General features: G+C 38.2%; 1 protein-coding gene across 1 annotated transcript in view; it reads right to left on the bottom strand.

Moving 5' to 3' along the window:
* The window catches only part of CDH12 (cadherin 12), a 178,221-nt gene that overhangs the window by 5,636 nt on the left and 149,006 nt on the right, over positions 1-23,579 (bottom strand). The window contains exons 7-8 of the mRNA XM_059691876.1: positions 9,289-9,425; positions 2,397-2,518 (exon numbers count right to left, since the gene is read on the bottom strand). Of these exons, the coding sequence (XP_059547859.1) occupies positions 2,397-2,518; positions 9,289-9,425 (259 nt within the window). The remainder of the gene's footprint in view (positions 1-2,396; positions 2,519-9,288; positions 9,426-23,579) is intronic.

Genomic DNA, 23,579 nt, shown 5'->3' with positions numbered 1-23,579 from the left:
CCCAACTATGAAATTGATTAATTCACTTCATAAATAAGCATCTCAGAATGGTTTTGAGGCATTCGGTTATTAATATATCCAATGGCTTTGCCTCAGAATAAATTTCAGGAACTTTGTGTGAGAAGGTGAGAGCCTTGTGCTGGCTTAGCGATCATGCTCCTTGACTTCATCTGAATCCAAGGAAAGACCTTAGATTTAGAATACCACATTCTGGTCCCAGTGGGCAAAGCATGCATCATGTCATCTCAGGTTGATGGCCTTGAACATGTGATTTAATCTACTACTTTTTGTTTTAATTTCATACTTAAAATCCAATTTTATGACTCTGATCAACCTTCTGATGTAGATGTGTGTGTATACATACACACACACAGACACACAGACACACAGACACGCATCTGAGACTTGGAGTATCTGGTGCAGTATCAGTAATTTGTAATTTGACAAACTCATACCTAATGAGAATTCTAGTTCGTTGGTTCAGTGTGAATCAGTTGCAGGATTATCATAAGTGAGATTTTAATTATTCAACACCAAAGGTCAGATCATGGAATATGGTAATTTAGCCAAAGAACCACCCTACAGGCCCCGTAAAACTTTAACTTCACACAAATCCATATGCTCAGATCTAGATCTCATCCATAAAATCTAACTTATTGGAGCACTAATAAGTTAATAAATCTAACTTATTGGAGCACTAATAAGTTTTTCAAGTTTTATTTTATTTTCTTTTAACTACTTACAAGTAGCATAATTATTTACTAAATTAAAGGTATGTAACAGTAATGCATATCAAGAACATAACTTTTGAATAAAAAAAAAGTCATTCAACCATCAAAGAGACATGACAATTGGAGCATAACTGTCACTTACTTGGAATTATCACTTGGGAATAATTGCCCTAAAGAAAATAATTCCCATATAAATCTTTGCTGATCTAATATATAAAAGTTTACTGGTATACACAGCCTCATCTCTTTCTCTTTTCTGTTTCTTATTTTCATACATACATACATAGATACATACATATTCAATTATAATTTGGAAAAGATAAATAGTTCCTATGCATAGTTCCTAGGTGAAGGGCAGAATGGCTGAGGTCAAAGCAGAAGATGCTCATGTACTGCACTCTCTGCAATCCCAAGAGGCATTTCAGGGTTACACTTTGTACATAAATGTATCCCAATAGGGCACACAAGCCCAACAGATAGATATTAGCAAAAGATTCTCCAAGGATACATGTATTTCTCACCAATTTGTCAAGATATTTAAAAAATGAAGTTATCTCTAGTAACTTCACTACTCCCAAATTTTTAAACCCTTTAATTTACTAGGTAAACATAGAAGCCTTAAATAGAGTTCTATTTCCAAAAGGCTTTCATTTAGTGCATTGCAAGTTTCTGATTGATATGAAATAATTAATGTCCCTAATTACTTAAAAATAAAGGATTGACTATTGGGGATGGGGAGGAGGGATCTGAAAAGTAGAAAATGACTAAGTTAAGGTAAACTTATAACTCCCCAACTAACTAAATCAGGTTGTGTATTTATATAAACATTTATGCAGCATCTATTATTTCAGACACTAAAACAGGCATTGGGCTCATCCTATGTAAATTGTGGGCACATTTAAGGTGTTTATCACTTGGGAAAATGTGACTAAACTAGTCATGCTGAAATAAAATCAATAGTTTCCCCCTCAATTATCAAAAGAAGGATTAGAGCAGCAGCATCCACTGTATGTTTCTGTATTTTCCCTGACCAAAATTACAGCTATTCACACCACATACAGCTATTACACACTTGAACTAGGGCAAGCATAAGTCAGAACATGGATTTTTTTTTTAAATTTAATAGCCCTATGGTAATGGACATCACAGATTTAAAACTATGAGGCAAATGTCCTATACAGCATAGAAGACAGTCAAAATGAAATTAATAATATAGATTAAAGAATGCCCTTTTTAAAAAATACATTCTTTTTAAATATTAAGATTTTTTCAAGTAAAAATTAAAACTTCATATTTTCTTAAAGGAGTAGTTACACTACTTAAAGGTGTTTTGAATATAGAACAAATTATAGGATATCAACATATTTTTTCTTTTGGAACCTAGGTGCACAGATTGGTTTAGTCAAAATTTTTTTTTCATGAAATACACTTATCTGTTTATGCCTGATAACCATTATTGTATTTTACTCATTCATCCACTCATTCATTCATTTATAACAAGGTAGAAAAAAACCTGGAGGCCCATTATCACCAACATAAATCTGAAGACTTTGACAGAAACTTTCATTACTGTGTGTGTACATATTCATGTATGGTCTTACAACCTAAAGCACATGCATGTAATAGGCCTTTATACACTCCTAATTAACAATATTGATAAGATACCTGTCCTGGTTTGGCATTTTCACATACAGATGTTTCATATGGCACAGCTATTTCTGGTGGAAATTCATTGACATCTAGGACATTAATCAATATGCTGACTTTGCTGGTTAATAATGTGTTACCTGTTAAAATATAAAAAGAGAAAAGATAATTTAAAAATCTGGTCAGTTATTGCTTATACTGAAAATAGCATATATTTTTTTTTAAATTCAGCCTTTATTTGGAATCCCAGTGACCCACTGAGGTGTTGTACTGAGTATAAATAAGAAAGAGATGAGTAAATGAGGTACCAATGTTTCATTCTCAGAGAACTACCAGTGCACTACACTAGTGTGTAATCCTGAAACTCACCACCAAAGTAAGGCCAACCTTTTAGCTGTTAGTTTATCATAAGCAAGGGTCCTCAAACCTTTTAAACAGGGGGCCAGTTCACTGTCCCTCAGACCACTGGAGGGCCGGACTATAGTTTAAAAAAAACTATGAACAACTTCCTATGCACACTGCACATACCTTATTTTGAAATAAAAAAACAAAACGGGAACACATACAATATTTGTATTTGCATGTGGCCCGCGGGCCGTAATTTGAGGACCCCTGATCCTGAGGGTCACCATTCGACCAGGGTTAGTTCATAGAACCAATCACCAATAGTAATAGTTTTCACTGGTTAAAACACACATTTTTTATGTTGTGTCCACATAATTAAAACATTATTGGTTAGAATCATTTACATATTTAAATAACTCTCTCAAAAAGATTTCTCCTTTAAAGAATGATGATAAATTACAAAGAGAATGAAAGAGAGGTGGCTTTTTATAAATAAAAATTAAACAGATGTAAGGATGTAAAAGTAAATTACTTGCTGATGACTCAGTTGGTTAGAGTGCTGTGCCATGCACCAGAGGGTCATGGGTTGGATTCCCTGCCAGGGCACATAGCCAGGTTGTGGGTTCAGTCCCTGCTGGGGTGTGTTTGGGAGGCAACCAATCGATGTTTCTCTGTCTCCCTCTCCCTTCCTCTCTCTCTAGAATCAATGAAAAACACATCATACAGTGAGGATTTCCCTCATACCTTTCTGTGTGAAAGTATAATGTCTTGCTTATTTTCCATATTAACATTACAACATGCTATTCTTATTGCTAGTTTACCTTGTTTGATGCCCATCTGATGAATATTTTTTCTTTGTGAACCTTATGCACTGAACACAAATATGTAGCAATAAATAAGTAAATAAATAAATAAGTAGTAAAATGTCACTGGTACTTTTATATTCATTATAAGTATAAATCTGCTGAAAAAATAAATGTTATGATATAAATATTTTCATTTAAGGTGTAACATTATTTATTTCCCACAAGTACAAAGCCAATCAATTTATTTATTAATTATGAACATATCCATTTGTTGCAGAGTATGACATCCTGGGCATAAGAGACATTTATGATGATGTCCTTAATATTAAGAACTTCATACCTGAGAAGATTGCTAAGTTTATTGTGATCATCTATTTTACAAATGAATAAAATAAAATATAGTGCATGATGTCAATAAATTTTCCATGTAAAAATGTTGCCTAGTTTTGCATTCCACTTTTGGTATGTGATGTTTAAGATGAATTTTCTGTATACACCCTTTTATTTAAATCCAAATTTCAACCTTCAGGTGAAAATCTCATCATGTAGTTTAATTTCCTAAGAAAATTGGATACTAATTAAGAAAAAGAAAAATAAGAGTAGCATTACCGTTGTGTATGTGATTTTGATGGAGCAATTATACTGATTTAAAGTACTGTTGCAGTTTAATTAGGGTAGTATACCATAAGCAGTTGAGTAAGTCTAAAATAAAATATAAGGTATTACAACATAAATTTGAATTCCATTATATTTACACAGCATATAATAGTGGAGAAAAATGGTATCATTTCTAAATTAAGTTTATGATTATATTGGTGTTAATGATTATTATTTCCATGTAAATGATACATTGCAAGACTTTATGAAAGGGTATGAACTTTTACCGTTATATAAATTATATAAATGAAGTGATTCTCTCTTCAAAGTGTTACTCTTACAATACTACTGAAATGTTGCCAATACTGTACTAGTATAAATCAAACTTCCCTTTCTTTGAAGATACAAAATAGTTTCATATAGTTACTTGGAAGGGGTGGGGGAGGAAATTACAGAACAGTAGATAAAAAACCTAGATGCACATGTAAAGTAAGGTATCCATGAAAAGAAAAAGAGGGCAATTATTTGAACAATAGAAGGGAAAAAATAACTTCAATCTAGAATTAAAATCAATGGTTATATTAAGTTCTCAAAAGTCATCTGCACTCTAAGAGTAACTATTCATATGACTTATTCCACTGTTTTGCTCCCTAGTCATAATCTTTTGCAACCTCCACCTAAAGGTTATATGAGAGCACACTTAAATCTGAAGTCTCTATAATTCAGCATAATTTGTATAGTTATAGTTTATTAAAATTCTTTACTTTAGTTAACTTCTAACTACTTCTAAACTTTACTATTCTCAATAATAGACTTCAGTCTTAGTTTTCCATAACCCAAAACAAATAGTGCTTTGCATGTAATATGATATTGTATGAAAGTTTATAAAAACAAATGTATAAATTAATGTTGAGCCTGAAAAATAGTAAGCCTAAAGTTTGATTTTTCTGTACATATGAAAATCATATCACTTGCATTATATTGAATTAAAAAGAATTTATAACAAAATAGATTTATATGCCAAATAGACTTAAAAAGTAATTAACTAACAATACAATCACAACTCATAATGATATGTATACATAGAAAATTTCCTCCAAATATAGTATTTCCTAAGTTAATTCACTGATTTTTGACCTATCCCACAATAACTGGAAATAATCCATTATCATCCAGGTAATTACATGACTAAGAAAAGAATTATCTTTGGTATCATCTGTTTATTTTCCAATTATATAAAACATGTTCTAGGGTTCTAATGTAATTATTCTTAGTTATTTTCCCTAATGATATGTATTATAGTAATAGCAAAAAAAATAGAAATATTATCATGTTGAAAATTTCTGATAATTTGAATGAAGTGAATTTTTGGAGCTTCTGTCTCTTTAAAAAGTCTCAAGATTAGCATAATAAAAACAGCAAAGTAGTGATGCATAAAAGAATTACTAGAACTCTAATAAAATTATTTGGATCCCCAACTATAGCAACACTGATTAATGACTGCTTTTTAATTAATTGGAAGTTGTTCAATCATTGTACCATTTCATTTCACCTGAGAGTTTTTATAGAAGATACAGGGACTAACATATGCTAGTTCAATCTGCAATAAGGTATATTTATACAATTTTGTTCTTCTTGGCAGGGCAAGTATGGGCTATTTATTTCTCAGTCATTCAGTATGATGATAGTTTTCTGCTCAGCTGGCTAGTTCAATCAATGAAAATAGCCTTATGCATAAGAATATGAATAAAGTTTACTTTTAAACTCTGTGAATTCAAGCAAAATAAAGCCCAGAATAAGCTATTCTTTTCCTTTTCCTTTTGTAAATCCTCACCTGAGGATGATTTTTAGAGAGAATAGAAGGGAGTGAGGAGGGGGGAGGAGAAACATCAACGTGAGAGAGACACATTGATTGGTTGCCTTCTGCATGGCCTTGACCAGGTGTGGGGAACCTGCAACTGAGGTACATGCCCTTGACCTGGAGGCTGTGGGACAACATGCTAACCACTGAGAAAAACTGGCCAGGGCCACAGTAAGCTCTTCTTATTGCAGAATATTTAATTAATGCAGGGTATGTGTTTAGCCTCTTTATTTTTCACACAGAAATATAGTGTTTACCCCAGCAGACTTATCAAGGGTTCTAAAATCCATCCACACAGTGGTGTTTAAATAAATACTAGACTAGACCAGGGGTAGATAGAGATTTTAGAAATGTTTGCTTACTCCTATATTCTGTATAGATAGATAGAGATGATAGATAGATAGATAGATAGATAGATAGATAGATAGATAGATAGACAGACAGACAGATTATGGGTCTAAGTCACAGTTCTGCATATGTTCCAGTAAGGGCCAACATAATTTATGACACTCCACACACTTGGGTCTCCTAATTTTCATTTAAGTAAATACTAACTCAGTGGGCCAGCATGTGCCCTAATTACATTAATAATATTAAAAATAGCATTCCCTAAGTTTGAAAAATCTAAGTCTTTGAGGATCAATGGCCCTTGCTTCCACTATAAGGATCCATAGCCTCCTTCCATTTCCCAAATAGTTGAAGCTCAACACTCTGATTTAGGTGCCAGACATGCTCCTACAAGTGCCTTATAGCATGACGATGGCTTTATGGCCTGGGTAGCCATTGGGAAGAAAGATCCTCTAGAGCTACAATACAGGTGATCAATGCACTATCCACACTTTCACCTGGAGTTAAGGTACTCCTACTTCAAAAAACATGCACAAGTTTTGTGTGTGCATTTATAAGAAGGTTTAGGTTAGACTGGACAGTATCCTAATAGTAATCTATGGATACTATGGCTTTGATGAATAGAAGAGACTGCCTCTGGTCAGCTGTCACTATGTCCAAGTCCTATACTCAATATCTTAGACAACTCATTTTCACTATATTGCCAAACATCTTAGGAAACAAAAGCTAATGTACAACATGGTTAAACTGCCCCCAACATTCTGGCTGAACGAAATAATTGAAAGTTAGCATGAAAGTAATGCAGAATAGCATATGCAACTGTGACAGGACGTGATACTGGAGGGAGGAAAGATGACAAGTGTGAAAGGAGGTTTCGGGAAAACAAAGAGGATGGGGGCGGGGACTCCAAAGGGGAGACTAGAGGTCTGTTCTGCTGATAATATCTCTGCTCAGACTGGATCATCTGTGTTCAGAGCCTAACTGAGCAAGGAGGGCAGGAGATGGCAGAAGAAGGATGCAGTAGAAGAGTAGCCTGTAATGTGCCTACTTAGCATGACAAAGATGTGTGAATTTCCTCAGGGTCAAGTTAGTACAGCAGAAAGGAGCTGAAATTGAAAAATTATGCTATTAAATCACCAAAGAAGACTGCCTGTTCCACAAGGGGATGCTGGAATTAAAAGGCTGTAAGGTCTTCTGCTGGTGGCCATATCAAGTTCCTATGCAGATGGAATGAGAGATACTCCCTCCCTTTCAACCACCACCAGCAGCATTAAATAATTTTTTTAAAAAAATCACAGGAAAAGACAGTATTTGGGCAACTGCCTTACTGCCAGTCCATTTCAGTCATAGATGCAGTGGCGACCAAACACTATATGGGGACAGATAAGGGAGATTTGTGCATTTTTATCTCCCTATCTTTTTTCCACTCTAACGGACTAGAGAATCTATTCCCACAAGCAAAGAATCACAGTTCTAATTTATAGTGTCATTGAGTTCTGCCGTTATCTATCTGCTGCGTAAAACAAATGGCCCCAACGTGTAGTTGCTTGAAATAATTACACTTTTCGTATTTCTCACAATTGTGTGGGTAAGAATCTGGGCAGGCTTTGCCTGGGTAATAGATTGCATTTCACATGGTAGCGACAGCAGTTACGTTGCGGTATTCAGCTAGCAAGTGGCCTGGACTAGAGGTTCCAGGTTTCACTCATACTTCCAGAACATGGGCAGGTATGGTTAGAAGGCGGAGCTGACCTTGGATGGTCAGCCTGAGCACCAGCCTCTCTAGTGTGGTAGCTTCAGGGTAGCCAGCCTTCTCACATGACAGGTCACTGTTCCAAGGTACAAGGCAGGAGCTACATTGACGTTTCTGTTAGGCTTACCTTTAGTAATCAGAATAACCTGAAGGGAAGGAAATGTGCTAAAGACCTCACCAAGGCCTGGGAATAGGTGTCTGATTATTCATGTTTTGAAGCAGTTGCTGAAGATAAGCAAAACTGTTTCTTATTTACCCCCCAGTGAGTTGAGATTGATCAAAATCCCCTCAAACAGAAACATTCACAGCCAGCTCTTGCCCCCCCTCTCGCACACACACACACACACACACACCTGAGAGGTGAAATTAGCTGCCTAAGTATTTGTATCACATGCACAAAATTAAATAGGCCTGAAACAAAATGAACGATACTCAGAAGGGATTTCCCCAAATCTTTCAAGAGATCATAAGCAGAAGGGCTGGAAAGATACACTTTTGTTGCAAACGGCTGTACTGATAGCCAGATGGCACCACGCACACCTAATCTGTTACCTTAGGAAGTTGTGATAATACCCTTGATCATCCAGCCAAACAAAGAAGACCTATAATCACTCAGTCCTGGGGATTCTCTTCTGGTCCAGGCAGGAATCAACTCAAGCAATCATTTGTAACCATCCTTTAGATATGAGTGACTCCTTGAAGAAGAATACTTAATACTCCTGTGTATTCCACAGTGATATTCATTTACAAATTAGATTCTAATGAAAGCATAGAGAAGGAAGAGGGGTAATTTTTAAAACGCAGTCTTCAATTTCAGAAAATATTTCAGAATGGGTGATTTTATAATTACTTCCTCCTGCCTGGCCAATGAAGCTCCCAATCATATAGGGGGATCTGATGTGGAAGAGAAGTGGGGGGGGGGGTCTGGTGGGATTTTGAGAGTGCAGCGGGGAAAGGGATGAGGTCCCACAATGAAATGCAGCGCTGGATTTTCATGCAATCCTGCAAACAGGGCTCGCTGGCAGCTGTCACAACCTCTCCGGACTGACGCTCTGAGGGAAAGGAACAGGTCTCGGAGTTTCCCCAGGAGACCACTCAGCTGTCAGTCCAAAAATGAAAAACACCTCAGCAGGGACTCGTTTAAGAGTGTTAAATCCAAAAGCTGCAGTATAACACCGAGTCCGTCTATGCCATACTTACTAACTTTACGCGCAATTATGGAGAAATTATACTGTGCCGTGCTTTCTCTATCTAGCAATTCATTAGTGGCGATGGTTCCTTCTGTTCCATCGATTGTAAAGTAGCTGTCCCCATCACTCTTCCAGTCTATGAAGTACCTGTATATAAAAAAGAGGAGATGCAAATGCACAATGATTACACATTAATCATAACGGCAGTCAGGCTAACTTGACACAGTTCCTTATTTTTTCTCCCTGTAGCTATTACCCACCTTGCAATAAAGAAGAGTGTAAATGACAGCTTCTTTATTGCAAAGTCAGTATGCTCAAGGGGAAAGGGGAAATAATGAAAGATTTAGTGCTCCTGCTGTTCATATTATTTTAGGGTCTTGACACCTTGAAAGCTCAGCAGAGACTAAAATTCTGAAGCTGACCATGGGTTTCCTTAACCTGCTGAATATTAAAACTTTTTTGAGCCGTAAAAAATCCCTTAATGGCGGCTTTGGGAAGAGCTGGGGGTGGGAGAGACATCTGGAAACAGATGCAAAGAACTTCGGCCAGAGCAGAAGTAGAATCTTTGTATTCACAGGTAGGGAAAAGGACATCATATTAAGGAAATTGAGAGGACATTTTTAAACTGACAATGTGGTAAATGCACAGAAATCTTTCCCCCAAACACATATAAAAGGGCCATTGTTGTTTATTGTTCTATAAATCTGGACACTTTTAAAAAAAACAGTGACCTTGGTTAATACTGTCTTTTTTATCTTCTTTATTAGCTAACCTTCTTGGTAATAACAGACACTGCCATTTTAGCTACTGGACTAAAAAATCCAAGAAAAAACAAAACAAAAAACAGAATTGAATTTATATAAATCTTCAGGTAATGAGAGAAATATAGTGGAGCGTGTGCGTGCGCGTGCACACACACACACACACACACATATATTTATTTATATTCAAACATATATTTTCAATCATAATAATAAACATTTTGAAATTTTACCATGTACTGGACATTGTTCCAAATATGTATGTATGCTTATTTATTAAAACCCCACAAAGGCCCTAAAAGTGAGTATTATTAATCTTCCCATTTCATATATGAGGAAAATGAAGCATGGAGACATTAAGAAATTCTCCCAAGTTTACCTAGTTAGAAAGTTTTAGAGCTAATATTTGAACCAGGTCATCAATGTTTTTCCTTATAATTAATATTATAGAGTAGTACCAATTTTAAATAAACATTGTACATGATAGGGCTTTTCTAACCAAAAGGCTCAATGCACCATATATTTATCATCATTATTCTGGCCAGCTTAATCAAAGCAAGGCCACTACAAACCATGGGTGAAAGCAGATGGCATCTTCATAATTAGCCCATCTCAATCACCAGGCCAAAGGAAGTGATCTATTTGTTCATCATAGTCAGTTTGTTAAGGTATCTATATCAAAATAGCAGACAAGCTGGTCATTGGAAACTAGAGCAGTTTGGATGTCATTTTGGTGCTAAATCAAAATTACTTTGCCTTTCTACCGTAGATGAGATTTATAATTCTTGTCAATATTGGTTAGAAACTTATTTCTAAACCAGAAGATAGCTGAGAATTATAGAATCAGCGTAGGAGTCATGCTGTTAATCTGCCTTTGACAATTCTCCTGTTGATTTGAGAGGTGAGAATGCATTGATGTCTAATGATATCAATGTTGTATCCTGTCTCATAAGAATGTTCTCAAAAACCATAAATGAAGTTAAGGCACATTTGAAAGTCAGGGAGTACAGGGTATGATGAGTTTAATTCTCTCTATCACATAATCTTTTCTGCACAAGAGAACATTTCTCACAGTAGCCCTTTTCAGAACCTTTACTCAGTAGAGTCCATGCCTAAATTAAGGAGAAAATTGCTATAGAATCTCTTTCGTGACTATAGCATTTTTGGAAGAATGTTGGTGTAGATTGTGTTCATTTGTACAATTTAGCAAATATTTGCTCAGTGTCCACTATCTTTTAGACCCCATACTAGGATTGAGGCATATTATTTTAATAAAGTACAATCCCACCAATGAAGAGTCTTGTTGGGTAGACACATATAAGCAGATTTCAACATCTGCTAAAAGAACAAAGAAGACATTAGAGAGTGCAATGAAAAGACATGCAGTTCAAGCCTATTGGCTCAGACAGAATTTCCTGCACGTGATGTTTGGCTGATATTGAAATATGGTAAAGGAATTTTTGAGGAGAAGAGTGAGGCAGACAAAGTGAGGAGAGGAAGAAAGGTTTTCAGGAAGTTTCAAAAGGAGTTTAGCAAAGCCATGGAGTTTGTGTTAGGAAACTGACTACAAGCTGTTGGGAATTATGGAAACATATCTGAGAGGCATAATAACTTGAAAAACATGACCCATACATCTGCTGTCTACAAGAAACCCACCTCATTAGAAGGGACTCACACAGACTGAAAGTGAAAGAATGGAAAAATATCTTTCAGGCAAATGGAAAGGAAAAGAAAGCTGGGGTAGCAATACTTATATAGGACAAAATAGACCTCAAAGTGAAGGCCATAACGAGAGATAAAGAAGGCCACTTCATAATACTAAAGGGATCAATACAACAAGAAGATATAACCCTGGTAAACATATATGCACCCAATGTAGGAGCACCTAAATTCATAAAAAAACTCCTGGAAGATATCAAAGGAGAGATCGACAACAATACAATCAGAGTAGGGGACTTTAATACACCACTGACAGCACTGGATAAGTCCTCTAGATAAACAATCAGCAAAGAAACAGCAATCCTAAATGACTCACTAGATCAAATGGGCTTAATAGACATCTTCAGAACACTTCACCCCAATGCCACGGAATATACATTCTACTCAAATGCTCATAAGACATATTCAAAAATTGACCATATACTGGGTCACAAACAAAGTCTCCCCAAATTCAAGAAGATTGAAATGATAAAAAGCATCTTCGCAGACCACGATGGCATAATATTAGAAATAAACTACAATAAAAACAACCCAAAATACTCAAACACCTGGAAGCTGAATAGCATGCTATTAAATATTGATTGGGTTACCAATGAGATCAAAGAAGAAATTAAAAACATCCTGGAAACTAATGACAATGAAAACACAACAATCCAAAACCTATGGGATACAATGAAAGCAGTCCTGAGAGGGAAGTTTATAGCTCTACAGGCCTATCTCAAAAAACAAGAAAAAATGGTAGTAAATCATCTAACTCTACAACTCAAAGAATTAGAAACACAGCAACAAGAGAACCCCAGAGTGAGCAGAAGGAAGGAGATAATAAAGATTAGAGCAGAAATAAATGACATAGAGACCAAAAAAACAATACAGAAAATCAATGAAACCAAGAGCTGGTTCTTTGAAAGGATAAACAAGATTGACAAACCTCTAGCCAGACTCACCAAGAAGCAAAGAGAGAGGACCAAAATAAACAAAATCAGAAACGATAGAGGCGAAATAACAACAGACCCCACAGAAATACAAATGATTGTTAAAAAATGCTATGGACAGCTCTACTCCAACAAACTAGACACCACGGAGGAAATGGACAAATTCCTAGAAAAATACAACATTCCAAAACTCAATCAGGAAGAATCTAAAAGTCTCAACAGGCCAATAACTATGGAAGAAATAGAAGCAGTCATCAAAAAGCTTCCAGCAAACAAAAGCCCAGGACCAGACAGCTTCACAGGGGAGTTTTACCAAACATTCAAGGAAGAACTAAAACCTATCCTCCTCAGACTACTACAAAAAATTCAAGAGGAAGGAACACTTCCAAGCTCATTCTATGAAGCCAGCATCACCCTAATACCAAAACCAGGTAAAGACAACACAATGAAAGAGAATTACAGGCCAATATCCCTCATGAACATAGATGCCAAAATCCTCAACAAAATCTTAGCAAATCGGATCCAGCAGTACATCAGAAAGATCATACACCATGACCAAGTAGGATTTATCCCAGGGATGCAAGGATGGTGCAATATCTGCAAATCAACAAACGTGATACATCACATAAACAAATTGAAAGAAAAAAACCACATGGTCATATCAATTGATGCAGAAAAAGCATTTGACAAAATTCAACACCCATTTTTGTTAAAAACTCTCAGTAAGGCGGGAGTAGAAGGATCATACCTCAACATAATAAAAGCCATATATGACAGGCCCACAGCCAACATCATACTCAATGGACAAAAACTAACACCATTTCCCCTAAGAACAGGAACAAGACAGGGATGCCCCCTCTCACCACTCCTGTTCAACATAGTACTGGAAATGTTAGCCATTGCAATTCGGCAAGAAGAAGAAATAAAAGGCATCCAAATTGGAAATGAGGAAGTAAAACTGTCCTTATTTGCAGATGACATGATATTATACATAAAAAACCCTAGAGACTCCATCAAAAAGCTACTAGACTTAATACATGAATTTGGCAATGTAGCAGGATACAAAATTAACCCCAAGAAATCTGAGGCATTTCTATACACCAATAGTGAACTTTCAGAAAGAGAGATTATAAAAACAATCCCGTTTACCATTGCACCAAAAAAATTAAGCTACCTAGGAATAAACTTAACTAAAGAGGTAAAAGACCTCTACTCAGAAATCTACAGGACATTGAAAAAAGATATAGAGGAAGACATAAACAGATGGAAGAACATACCGTGTTCATGGATTGGTAGAATCAACATCATTAAAATGTCCATACTACCCAAAGCAATCTATAAATTCAACACACTTCCCATTAAAATACCAACGGCATACTTCAGAGATCTAGAACGAACTCTCCAAAAATTCATCTGGAATAAAAAAAGACCCCGAATAGCTGCAGCAATCCTGAAAAAGAACAAAGTAGGTGGGATCTCAATACCAGATATCAAGTTGTATTACAAAGCCACTGTTCTCAAAACTGCCTGGTACTGGCACAAGAATAGGCATATAGATCAATGGAATAGAATAGAGAGCCCAGAAATCGGCCCGAACCAATATGCTCAATTAATATTTGACAAAGGAGGCAAGAACATACAATGGAGCCAAGATAGTCTCTTCAATAAATGGTGTTGGGAAAATTGGACAGATATATGCAAGAAAATGAAACTAGACCACCAACTTACACCATACACAAAAATAAACTCAAAATGGATAAAGGACTTAAATGTACGACAGGAAACCATAAAAATTCTAGAAGAATCCAAAGGCAACAAAATCTCAGACATATGCCGAAGCAATTTCTTCACTGATACAGCTCCTAGGGCACTTGAAACTAAAGAGAAAATGAACAAATGGGACTACATCAAAATAAAAAGCTTCTGCACAGCAAAAGAAACCATCAACAAAACAACGAGAAAACCCACTGTGTGGGAAAACATATTTGCCAATGTCATATCTGATAAGGGCCTAATCTCCAAAATTTATAGGAACTCATACAACTTAACAAAAGGAAGATAAACAATCCAATCAAAAAATGGGCAAAGGACCTAAATAGACACCTTTCAAAAGAGGACATTCAGAAAGCCAAGAGACATATGAAAACATGCTCGAAGTCACTAATCATCCGAGAGATGCAAATCAAAATAATAATGAGGTACCATCTCACACCTGTCAGACTGGCTATCATCAACAAATCAACAAACGACAAGTGCTGGAGAGGATGTGGAGAAAAAGGAACACTTGTGCACTACTGGTGGGAATGCAGACTGGTGCAGCCACTATGGAAGACAGTATGGAGTTTCCTTAAAAAACTGAAAATGCAACTCCCATTTGACCCTCTGATCCCACTTCTAGGAATATATCCCAAGAAACCAGAAACACCAATCAGAAAGGATATATGCACCCCTATGTTCATAGCAGCACAATTCACCATAGCTAAGATCTGGAAACAGCCTAAGTGCCCATCAGTAGATGAATGGATTAGAAAACTGTGGTACATCTACATGATGGAATACTATGCTGCTCTAAAAAGGAAGGAACTCTTACCATTTGCAATGTCATGGATGGAACTGGAGAGCATTATGCTAAGTGAAATAAGCCAGTCAATGAAGGAAAAATACCACATGATCTCACTCATTCATGGATAATAGAGACCATTATAAACTTTTGAACAATAATAGATACAGAGGCAGAGCTGCCTCAAACAGATTGTCAAACTGCAGCGGTAAGGCCAGGGAGGGTTGGGGGGCAGGAGGTAGGGGGGTAAGAGATCAACTAAAGGACTTGTATGCATGCATATAAGCATAACCAATGGACATAAGACACTGGGGGATAGGGGAGGCTAGGGGACTGTCTAGGGCGGGGGGGAAAAATGGACACATATGTAATACCCTTTGTAATACTTTAAGCAATAAATAAAAAAATAAATATATTTGATTAAAACATATAATAAATAATATAAATGAATATCAAATAATAAAAAAAGAAAAAAGGTAAGTGATTTAAGTCATGAGTTATAATACAGAGATGAGCTATGATCCTGTGGGCAATGAACACTATCAAAGGGTATAATTAGGGTATGGATTAAAAGTTAAGGCCTTTTAATGGTTATCGTGGTTATATTTATTTTATTTTTTCCATTATTCAATTGTGTTTTAAAGATTTGTGAAAATTTAAAATACTGGTAATATCCAGTATAGACAAATGGGCAGTGTCACTGTTTTGCTCCATGCCATTTTCTTATAACATTGATGAGAAAACAGAATTGATGCCGGCAAGGGCCATGTGTGTGGTGATTTTGCACTTCTCTCCCTGTCTGCATGGGTTTTCTCTAGGTGCTCTGCTTTCCACACATGCCCCCCCCTCCCCGGAAGATGTGCATATGAGTTGAATTTGTCTGTCTAAATTGTCCCAATCAGAAGGAATGTAGGTATGTTGTGAGTGGCTTTGTGATGGAAAGGTGTCCTGTTAAGTGTCAGGTGTATTTTAAGGTGACCAGACTGTAAGCATTTCCTTGTATACCAGAATCTTGCTGAGAGACAAGGGTATAAAGGGGTATAAAGAGATTGATTCAATGGGTTATGAGAAGTACTTGAAATAACTAGGGATATGCAGGCTGAAAGAAGGAGACAGAAGGACATGCCAGCTGCCTTTGACTTCATAAGGATGCTGACATAAAGCAGGTGTTAGATTTACTTGTCACATTCCAGTGGAATAGAGATAAGACAGGGGCATTGAATCTATAGAAATTATTCAGATAAATGTAACAAAGACATGTCAGAGCTGCCCAAGGTCATAACGAGTATCCTCAGGGAACAGTAAGCACCATGAGTAATGAGAAATTGACCAAATGCTTGGTTCAGATGGAGTAGAACAAATTTAAGCATCGTTTGAGATTCTGAAAGTACTTGTCAATGCTGAGATGCTATTACTATTAGCCATATAGAATGAAACCTATCTCTCTTTCTTTGCATGGAATGCAATGCTTTTCTTTTTTTTTAATTAAATATTTTTATTGATTTCAGAGAGAAAGGGAGGAGAGAGAGATAGAAACATCAATGATGAGAGAGTGTCATTGATTGACTACCTCTTGCACACTCCCTACTGGGAATTGAGCCCGCAACTCAGGCATGTGCCCTTGTCGGGAATCGAACCCAGGACCCTTCAATCTGCAAGCCTATGCTCTGTGCACTGATCTGAACCAGTTAGGGCACAATACTTTTCAATTACTGTTTCCTAACAGCAATCTTGTTCTGACCGTTACAAACATACTCTACTCCAAGCACTCCAATAAATTATCACTTTACAAATATAAAATTATTTTTTCATAACCTATTTCAATAATATCTTAGTGTCTGCTCTGGGTTTTATTATATAAAGCTTAACATTGTATTTTTATTCATATTAGCTTAATTCTAGTCAAATATAGAAATTTTATTTCTATGTAGCTATGTTCTATTAAGTATATTATGTATACATATGTTTACATATATTTTATCTTTATTACATCTATATATTCAAAAGCCCAATAAAACATTGTTATAATTATTGTCGTTTGTAATTTTATGTCTATTAAAGCTAAAAAATAAAGAAAAGCAAGTATCTTCAGAAGATCTTCTGGGTTCTCTATTCTTTTTTTAAATATAGATTTTTATTGATTTCAGAGAGGAAGGGAGAGGGAGAGAGAGAGATAGAAACATCAATGATGACAGAGAATCATTGATGGGCTGCCTCCTGCACACCCCACACTGCAACCCAGGCATGTGCCCTCACTGGGAATCGAACTGCATGAACCTCCTGGTTCATAGGTCAATGCTCAACCACTGAGCCACGGTAGCTAGGCTAAATTTTCTATTCTTATGTTTGTCTTATAACCCTGGGAAATTCTCAGAGTCACTGTTCCAGGCATGGGTGAAGGCAGAGGGTGATTTCCTTTTAGCTTCCCAGGAACTAGCTAAATGGAGTGAGTGATTGGGCCCCATATCATCTGCCTGCCAGGGGTAGAGCCTGTGTCCTTCCAGCAGGGTTGGGTGGGGGAAGTGAGCAGCCCACCTCCCAACCACACTCACCAGAAATTTGTCCTCTGAGACTCAGAGTTGAGGGGATGAGAAACCCTGCCCCTCAGGTAAGATGTTACATCTCATTGGGAGCTGCGGGCAGAGGAGTCATGTTTTCTCAACCACATCAGGCCAGAGTGGGTTTTCTGTCCAGCTGAGTTGGGAGATGGGAGTGGGAGGCAGGGCTCAGGTCCTGTGTCATGTGCCACAGTCTCCTGCCATTCTTAAAATATTTTAGTAGATTTTCTTCAGTAAGTATTTCTTCCATCTACTATTGCTTTTAGAAAATTTCCAGGGACAGTAAATGGTAGATTTTTATTTTTAAATAATTTTAAAAATATGATTTTCACCATTTATGTTTGTTTCACTGGGAAGTGTCTGCAAAATAACATCCCAGATCCTTGGCAACACAGAGATGAATAAAGCTAGTCTCAGGAAATTCAAAGGGCTTTGGGGAAGAAAGACAACCATGTGCACAGAAAGTATATAAACTGCCTTATATTTGCCAAAATCTACCTCAAAATTGCATGCTGTTACTTAAATACTATATTAAGTTCAAAGCACAGATTTTATTTTCTCTACCTACCTAAGAACTAAATATTTCTCCTTCAAAGCAATGCATTTAGGGTTTTAAGAATGTATTATTTAGGACAATCATCTACTTTTGGTTTCTTAAAGACTTTCTTTGTTTTCATACTGAAAACACTAAATCCCAGAAAACTCTTCAATCCCAGACAAAATTCAGACAATTAATCACTTTACATCTAGTTAATTATAACTTACAGCAATGTTATAATTTACAAAGCTGGTTAAAAAGAAATATATCTTTGTACAGCGAATCACTGTACACATGTTATTTTTTATTGTAACTTTAAGTTTTTCTTGGAAACATTAAAAAATTCATGTATACATAAAATGCTGTGTCTATTTTTTTAATGCTTCTACACATATATCAATCCAAATCCAATTATCTTGCAACTTTAGTAAGCACATTCATGTACTGAGTTCACTCTAACACTGACATAGAATTTGATTCTATAAATCAACCACCATTGAGAGGCAGTGAAATAACACATAAAGATGCTGACTTTCTGAACAGAGAGAACTAGAGTGATATACGAATTCCTTCACTTACCTTGAGCAATCAGGTTAGAAATTTCCCCCTAATGCCTGTTCTCTTTGTCTCCTATAATATTTGGAAAATAATACCCATCAAACAGTGCAATAGTCAGTTCTTGTAAAGATGAAATTAGAGGAGATAAATGTGCTTTGGCATAGAATTGTGTGTGTGTGTGTGTGAGAGAGAGAGAGAGAGAGAGAGAGAGAGAGAGAGAGAGAGAGAGAGAGAGAGAATATGTATTATTTTCTTTCTCTCTCTGTCCACATTATTAATAATGGTGTATTACCTTCCCCCAAAACATTCCTATCATACAAATGTTTGCTTAGTTCTAGAACCAAGTTGGACCATACACAGCCTTCAACTTTAAAATACCTGAGTCACAAAGCTCCCACACAATCCCCAGAAGCAGAAACCATGAGCACCAATATCCAGCCCAATTCCACACTGGTGCTTTCGCTCTGCTCTCATTCACTATTTGCTGGCGTCTAATTTTGACCTCTGTCATTTTGTGAGGTTTGATAGCTTCTTTCCTCCAAATGTTATTCCCCCAGAAAGCTCACTGCCTTTTTCGGGAGTTACCTGAAGCTTATTTGAACATTTTCCACTCAGCGGTACATCTTCAGCATCTTCCCACAGCTGGTCAGACTCCAAGACTATAGGTCTAGGACTAGGTCCTGGCATTTTCCTGATGTCCTACCTTTATGTGACTCATCTCAGTGCCTGACTGAATGGTAAATGTGAGACAACCACCATTTTTTATTGTGATAATTTTCCCAATATAGCAATGAGTTGATATTTATAAGAAATGATCATCAATAAATATAGATTTTTATTGATTTCAGAGAGGAAGAGAGAGGGAGAGAGAGAGATAGAAACATCAATGGAACCTCACTTACATTTCCTGGACAATTCAAAGAATATATGACTCAGTTCTAAAATGTCTAGATAATCTTTAAGATGTATACCCTCAGAGTGAACCACCAATGTGTACATTGGTTTTGTGACAGTCCACATGAAATCTTAGGGTAGAATGATATTTTAATTAAAACTAATCACAAGAGTATAACATGAAAGCTCTAGTTTGGCCTAACTTACCTGCTTACATGAGCAAAATCCTTAAATACAGACTTTAAATTATACTTATTTGATGAGTAGATGAAATATCAGATTCAAATAAAAAAACAAAAAGTGTTCATGACCTATATAAAATGAAGCAAATCTGTAATTTGGAGATGTATGTGTAGTAACTGTTGCTAAGAAACCTGTTTTAACAATTGAACAGAAATCAAAAATTAAAATATTAACTTAATCTGTATAGTGCCGGGGTCCAGCCCCAGCGGGTCCAGGGGTCCCCAAAGGTGTGGACGGAGTCGGCGAAGAAGGAATGACACTGAGACAGTGTTCAGTTGATCAGCAGCCTAGCCAGGATCTCCAGCCAAGTTCTAGTCTGGATCTCCAGAGAGGTTCTGCTTCGGATCTCCAGCAAGGTTCTGTAGCCATGTTCCCTCGCTAGGTTCTCCAGCCAGGTTCTGTCCAGGCTCTCCAGTCAGGTTCAGTGTCCAGGTTCCAGTCAGGTTCTCCTGCCAATCTCTGTAGTCAGGTTCAGTCCAGGATCCCTTGCCATGTTCTCCCGCTAGGCTCTGTCTCTAGGCCAGTCCCTCTCCAGGATCCTCCAGCATGCTCTCTCCAGCGAAGTTCTTCTGTCTCTAGGCTCCGTGTAGATTCTGTCTTCTTGATTCTGTTCTAAGTTCTGAGTGTTTCTGTCTTGTTACAACTGTATTTATACCAGTTGATTCAATCCTATCAATCTCTATTACAAAGGTTAGGGCGTTTCTTATCTCCATTCCAGGGAGAAAAGATTATGTAGTTTAAGCATGATTGTTCGTAGTTAAAGGGATTAATTACCCGCCTGGCACTTAGTTGAGGGGTTTTATTCCCTCCCTAACTTTGGGGGAAAATCCCTACCTGGGGATTCAACCTTTCTCAGAGAGGTGACTTTGGTTAAAACACAGCGCCAAAGAAGGTGAGCAAACATATTAAGAACTGTATGCCATATATACCAGGTCCCTTGAAACAGCAAGGATGGACCGGCTCCCGGCAGTATAGGCTACTTGATAGAGTACAATTTTATTACTTTTCTTAAATTAGTTTTCAGAAATGCTTTTAAAAATTATTCTCTTTATTAGGTAAGCATTCCTCTTAATTTTTTTTTCCTAATAACTTTCTCACATTTCATGGAAAAACTAACTTTGACCCAACTCAATTCTCAGACACATTTTGTAAAACATATCTGAAGGTATAGTTTTTCTGAAAATATTACATCTCACTCTTTAAAGCTATAAAGATGTAGGAATAATGATTCAGGTCACAGTAGGAAATATTCATTTGTTAAAAAGTGATACTGTTATAGGCACTTATCACTGACATCAGAGAAGTGTGACCAGACAGGACAGCCCCTTGAGCCAGTGGGAGAGGGCAGTCCCCAACCTTGATGTTCGTCTTCTCATATACAGGAATTTATATGAGAGACCCTGGCTGCGTTGTGAAAAGCCAATTTGTTAAAACAATTAAAGAATGCACTTTTATTGAAAAAAAAAGCAACAGCAAAGCAAGCGAACCTATACATCTGTCTTATGAAGCACCGACGGGCTCTCAGCTAATCTGGAGAGCAGCTGGGTGGGGGCCCGAGGCATCATACACCCTCCTGTCCATGATCTCAAAATTCCTCTGCTGGCTGTTTGGGTACAGATCAATTCTCAAGGTCCCTTTTTACTTTGTTGTGGCCTTCCCAGGATTCATGAAACGCACCTGGCAACTTTATCTCGCCAAGCCTCCAGACTGCTGGCTTCTCTGCTTAGAGTGTAAAACGGCCCTTTTTTCCTTTCCCCTCCCCCCTTCCCTTTCTGCATTCTCATCAGGTAGTTTTGTGGGGTTTTTGTTGTTGTTGTTGTTTTTTTAGCTATTTGCTCGGGTGTCCTTGCTGGGGAAGATAATGGTTTGTTAGTTACAAGCTGGCTGCAAATTGCCCACACTGTTCGGCCTTGTTCTAACTTTTCTGTGCAGTTTCCCTGTTTCTCCTGCCCTGGAATCCTGCAACAGTTCTAGCTGGCTCCAAAGGTCACGTCCGTATTTCCTCCTTCCTTTCACCCCTTGCCCTGTCTGCCTAATCCTGATTCTAACTCCTCTCAATAATAAATGAGGAGAGCTTAAGCAATTGGAGGGAAATAAAAATACAACACATAATTTTAATAATATTTGATTCTGATATATTTATCTTTCTTTAGAGATATATTTGAATATTACATCCTTCCAAATGCAAAGTTTAAGAAACCCAAAACACGAATTCAGAAGAATATATGCAGTCTTATGTTCATTGCTGCATTAATTATAGCCCAAATATGGAAGCCACCGAAGTGCCCATTGGTAGATGAGTTGATTAAAAATAGTGGTACATATATCAACACTAATAAAAGAGAAAAATGGTAATTGGCGTACGACGATACCCTTTTCATTGGCTAATCAGGGCTATATGCAAATTAACTGCCAACTATGATTGGCAGTTAACTGCCAACTAAGATTGGCAGTTAACTGCCAACAAGATGGCGGTTAATTTGCATATGTAGGCACAATGCAGGGAGGCGAAAGGGAAAGCAGGAAGAAGCCCCCTGCCACTGACAGTGATCGGAAACCCAGGGGGGAGCTAAGAGCTGGGGGGCAGGGCAAAGACGGCCCCTGGGCCGCCTTTGCCCTGCCCCCCAGCCATGATCGGAGAATCAGGCGTCTTTTCCGCCCTGGCCAGTGATAGCAGGAAGTAGGGGTGGAGCCAGCGATGGGAGCTGGACACGGTCGAAGCTGGCAATCCCGGGAGCTAGGGGTCCCTTGCCTGGGCCTACAGCGAAGCCCACGATCGCGGGGCCGCTGCAGCTGCGGGTCCCCGCTGCCCAAGCCGGACGCCTAGGCCAGAGGTGTTAGGCCTGGGCAGGGGCGGAGCCTGCAACCGCGGGGAGCTGGGGGTCCCCTGCCCAGGCCTGACACCTCTGCCAGAGGCCTCAGGCCTGGTCAAGGGGCCGATCCGGTGATTGGTGATCGGAGGGTGATAAGGGTCAACTCCTCTGGCCGAGGCATCAGGCCTGGGCGGATGGCAGAGCCGGCGATTGGGGGGATATGATGGTCCCCTTGCCCAGGCCTGAAGCCTGGGTCAGAGGCATCAGGCTTGGGCGGGGGGTGGAGCAAGCGATCAGAGGGAGATGGGGGTCCCCTGCCCAGGCATGATTCCTGGGCCAGAGGCCTCAGGCCTGGGCGGGGGCCAGAGTCAGTGATCAGGGGGAGATGGGGGTCCCCTGTCCAAGCCTGACACCTCTGGTGAAGGCATCAGGCCTGTGCAAGGGGCCGATCAGGTGATCGGAGGGTGATGGGGGTCTACGCCTGTGGCTGAGGCATCAGGCCTGGGCTGGGGGCAGAACCAGTGATGGAGGGAAATGAGAGTCCCCTGCCCAGGCCTGACACCTCTGTCAGAGGAGTCAGGCCTGGGCAAGGGGCCGATCCTGCGATTGGAGGGTGATGGGGGTCAACGCCTGAGGGCTCCCAGTATGTGAGAGGGGGCAGGCTGGGCTGAGGGACACTCCCCTCCCCCCCCCCACACCCAGTGCACGAATTTCGTGCACCGGGC

Source organism: Myotis daubentonii, chromosome 4, assembly GCF_963259705.1.
Source record: "Myotis daubentonii chromosome 4, mMyoDau2.1, whole genome shotgun sequence".
NCBI lineage: Eukaryota > Metazoa > Chordata > Mammalia > Chiroptera > Vespertilionidae > Myotis > Myotis daubentonii.
This window is presented reverse-complemented; position numbering and strand designations above follow the sequence as displayed.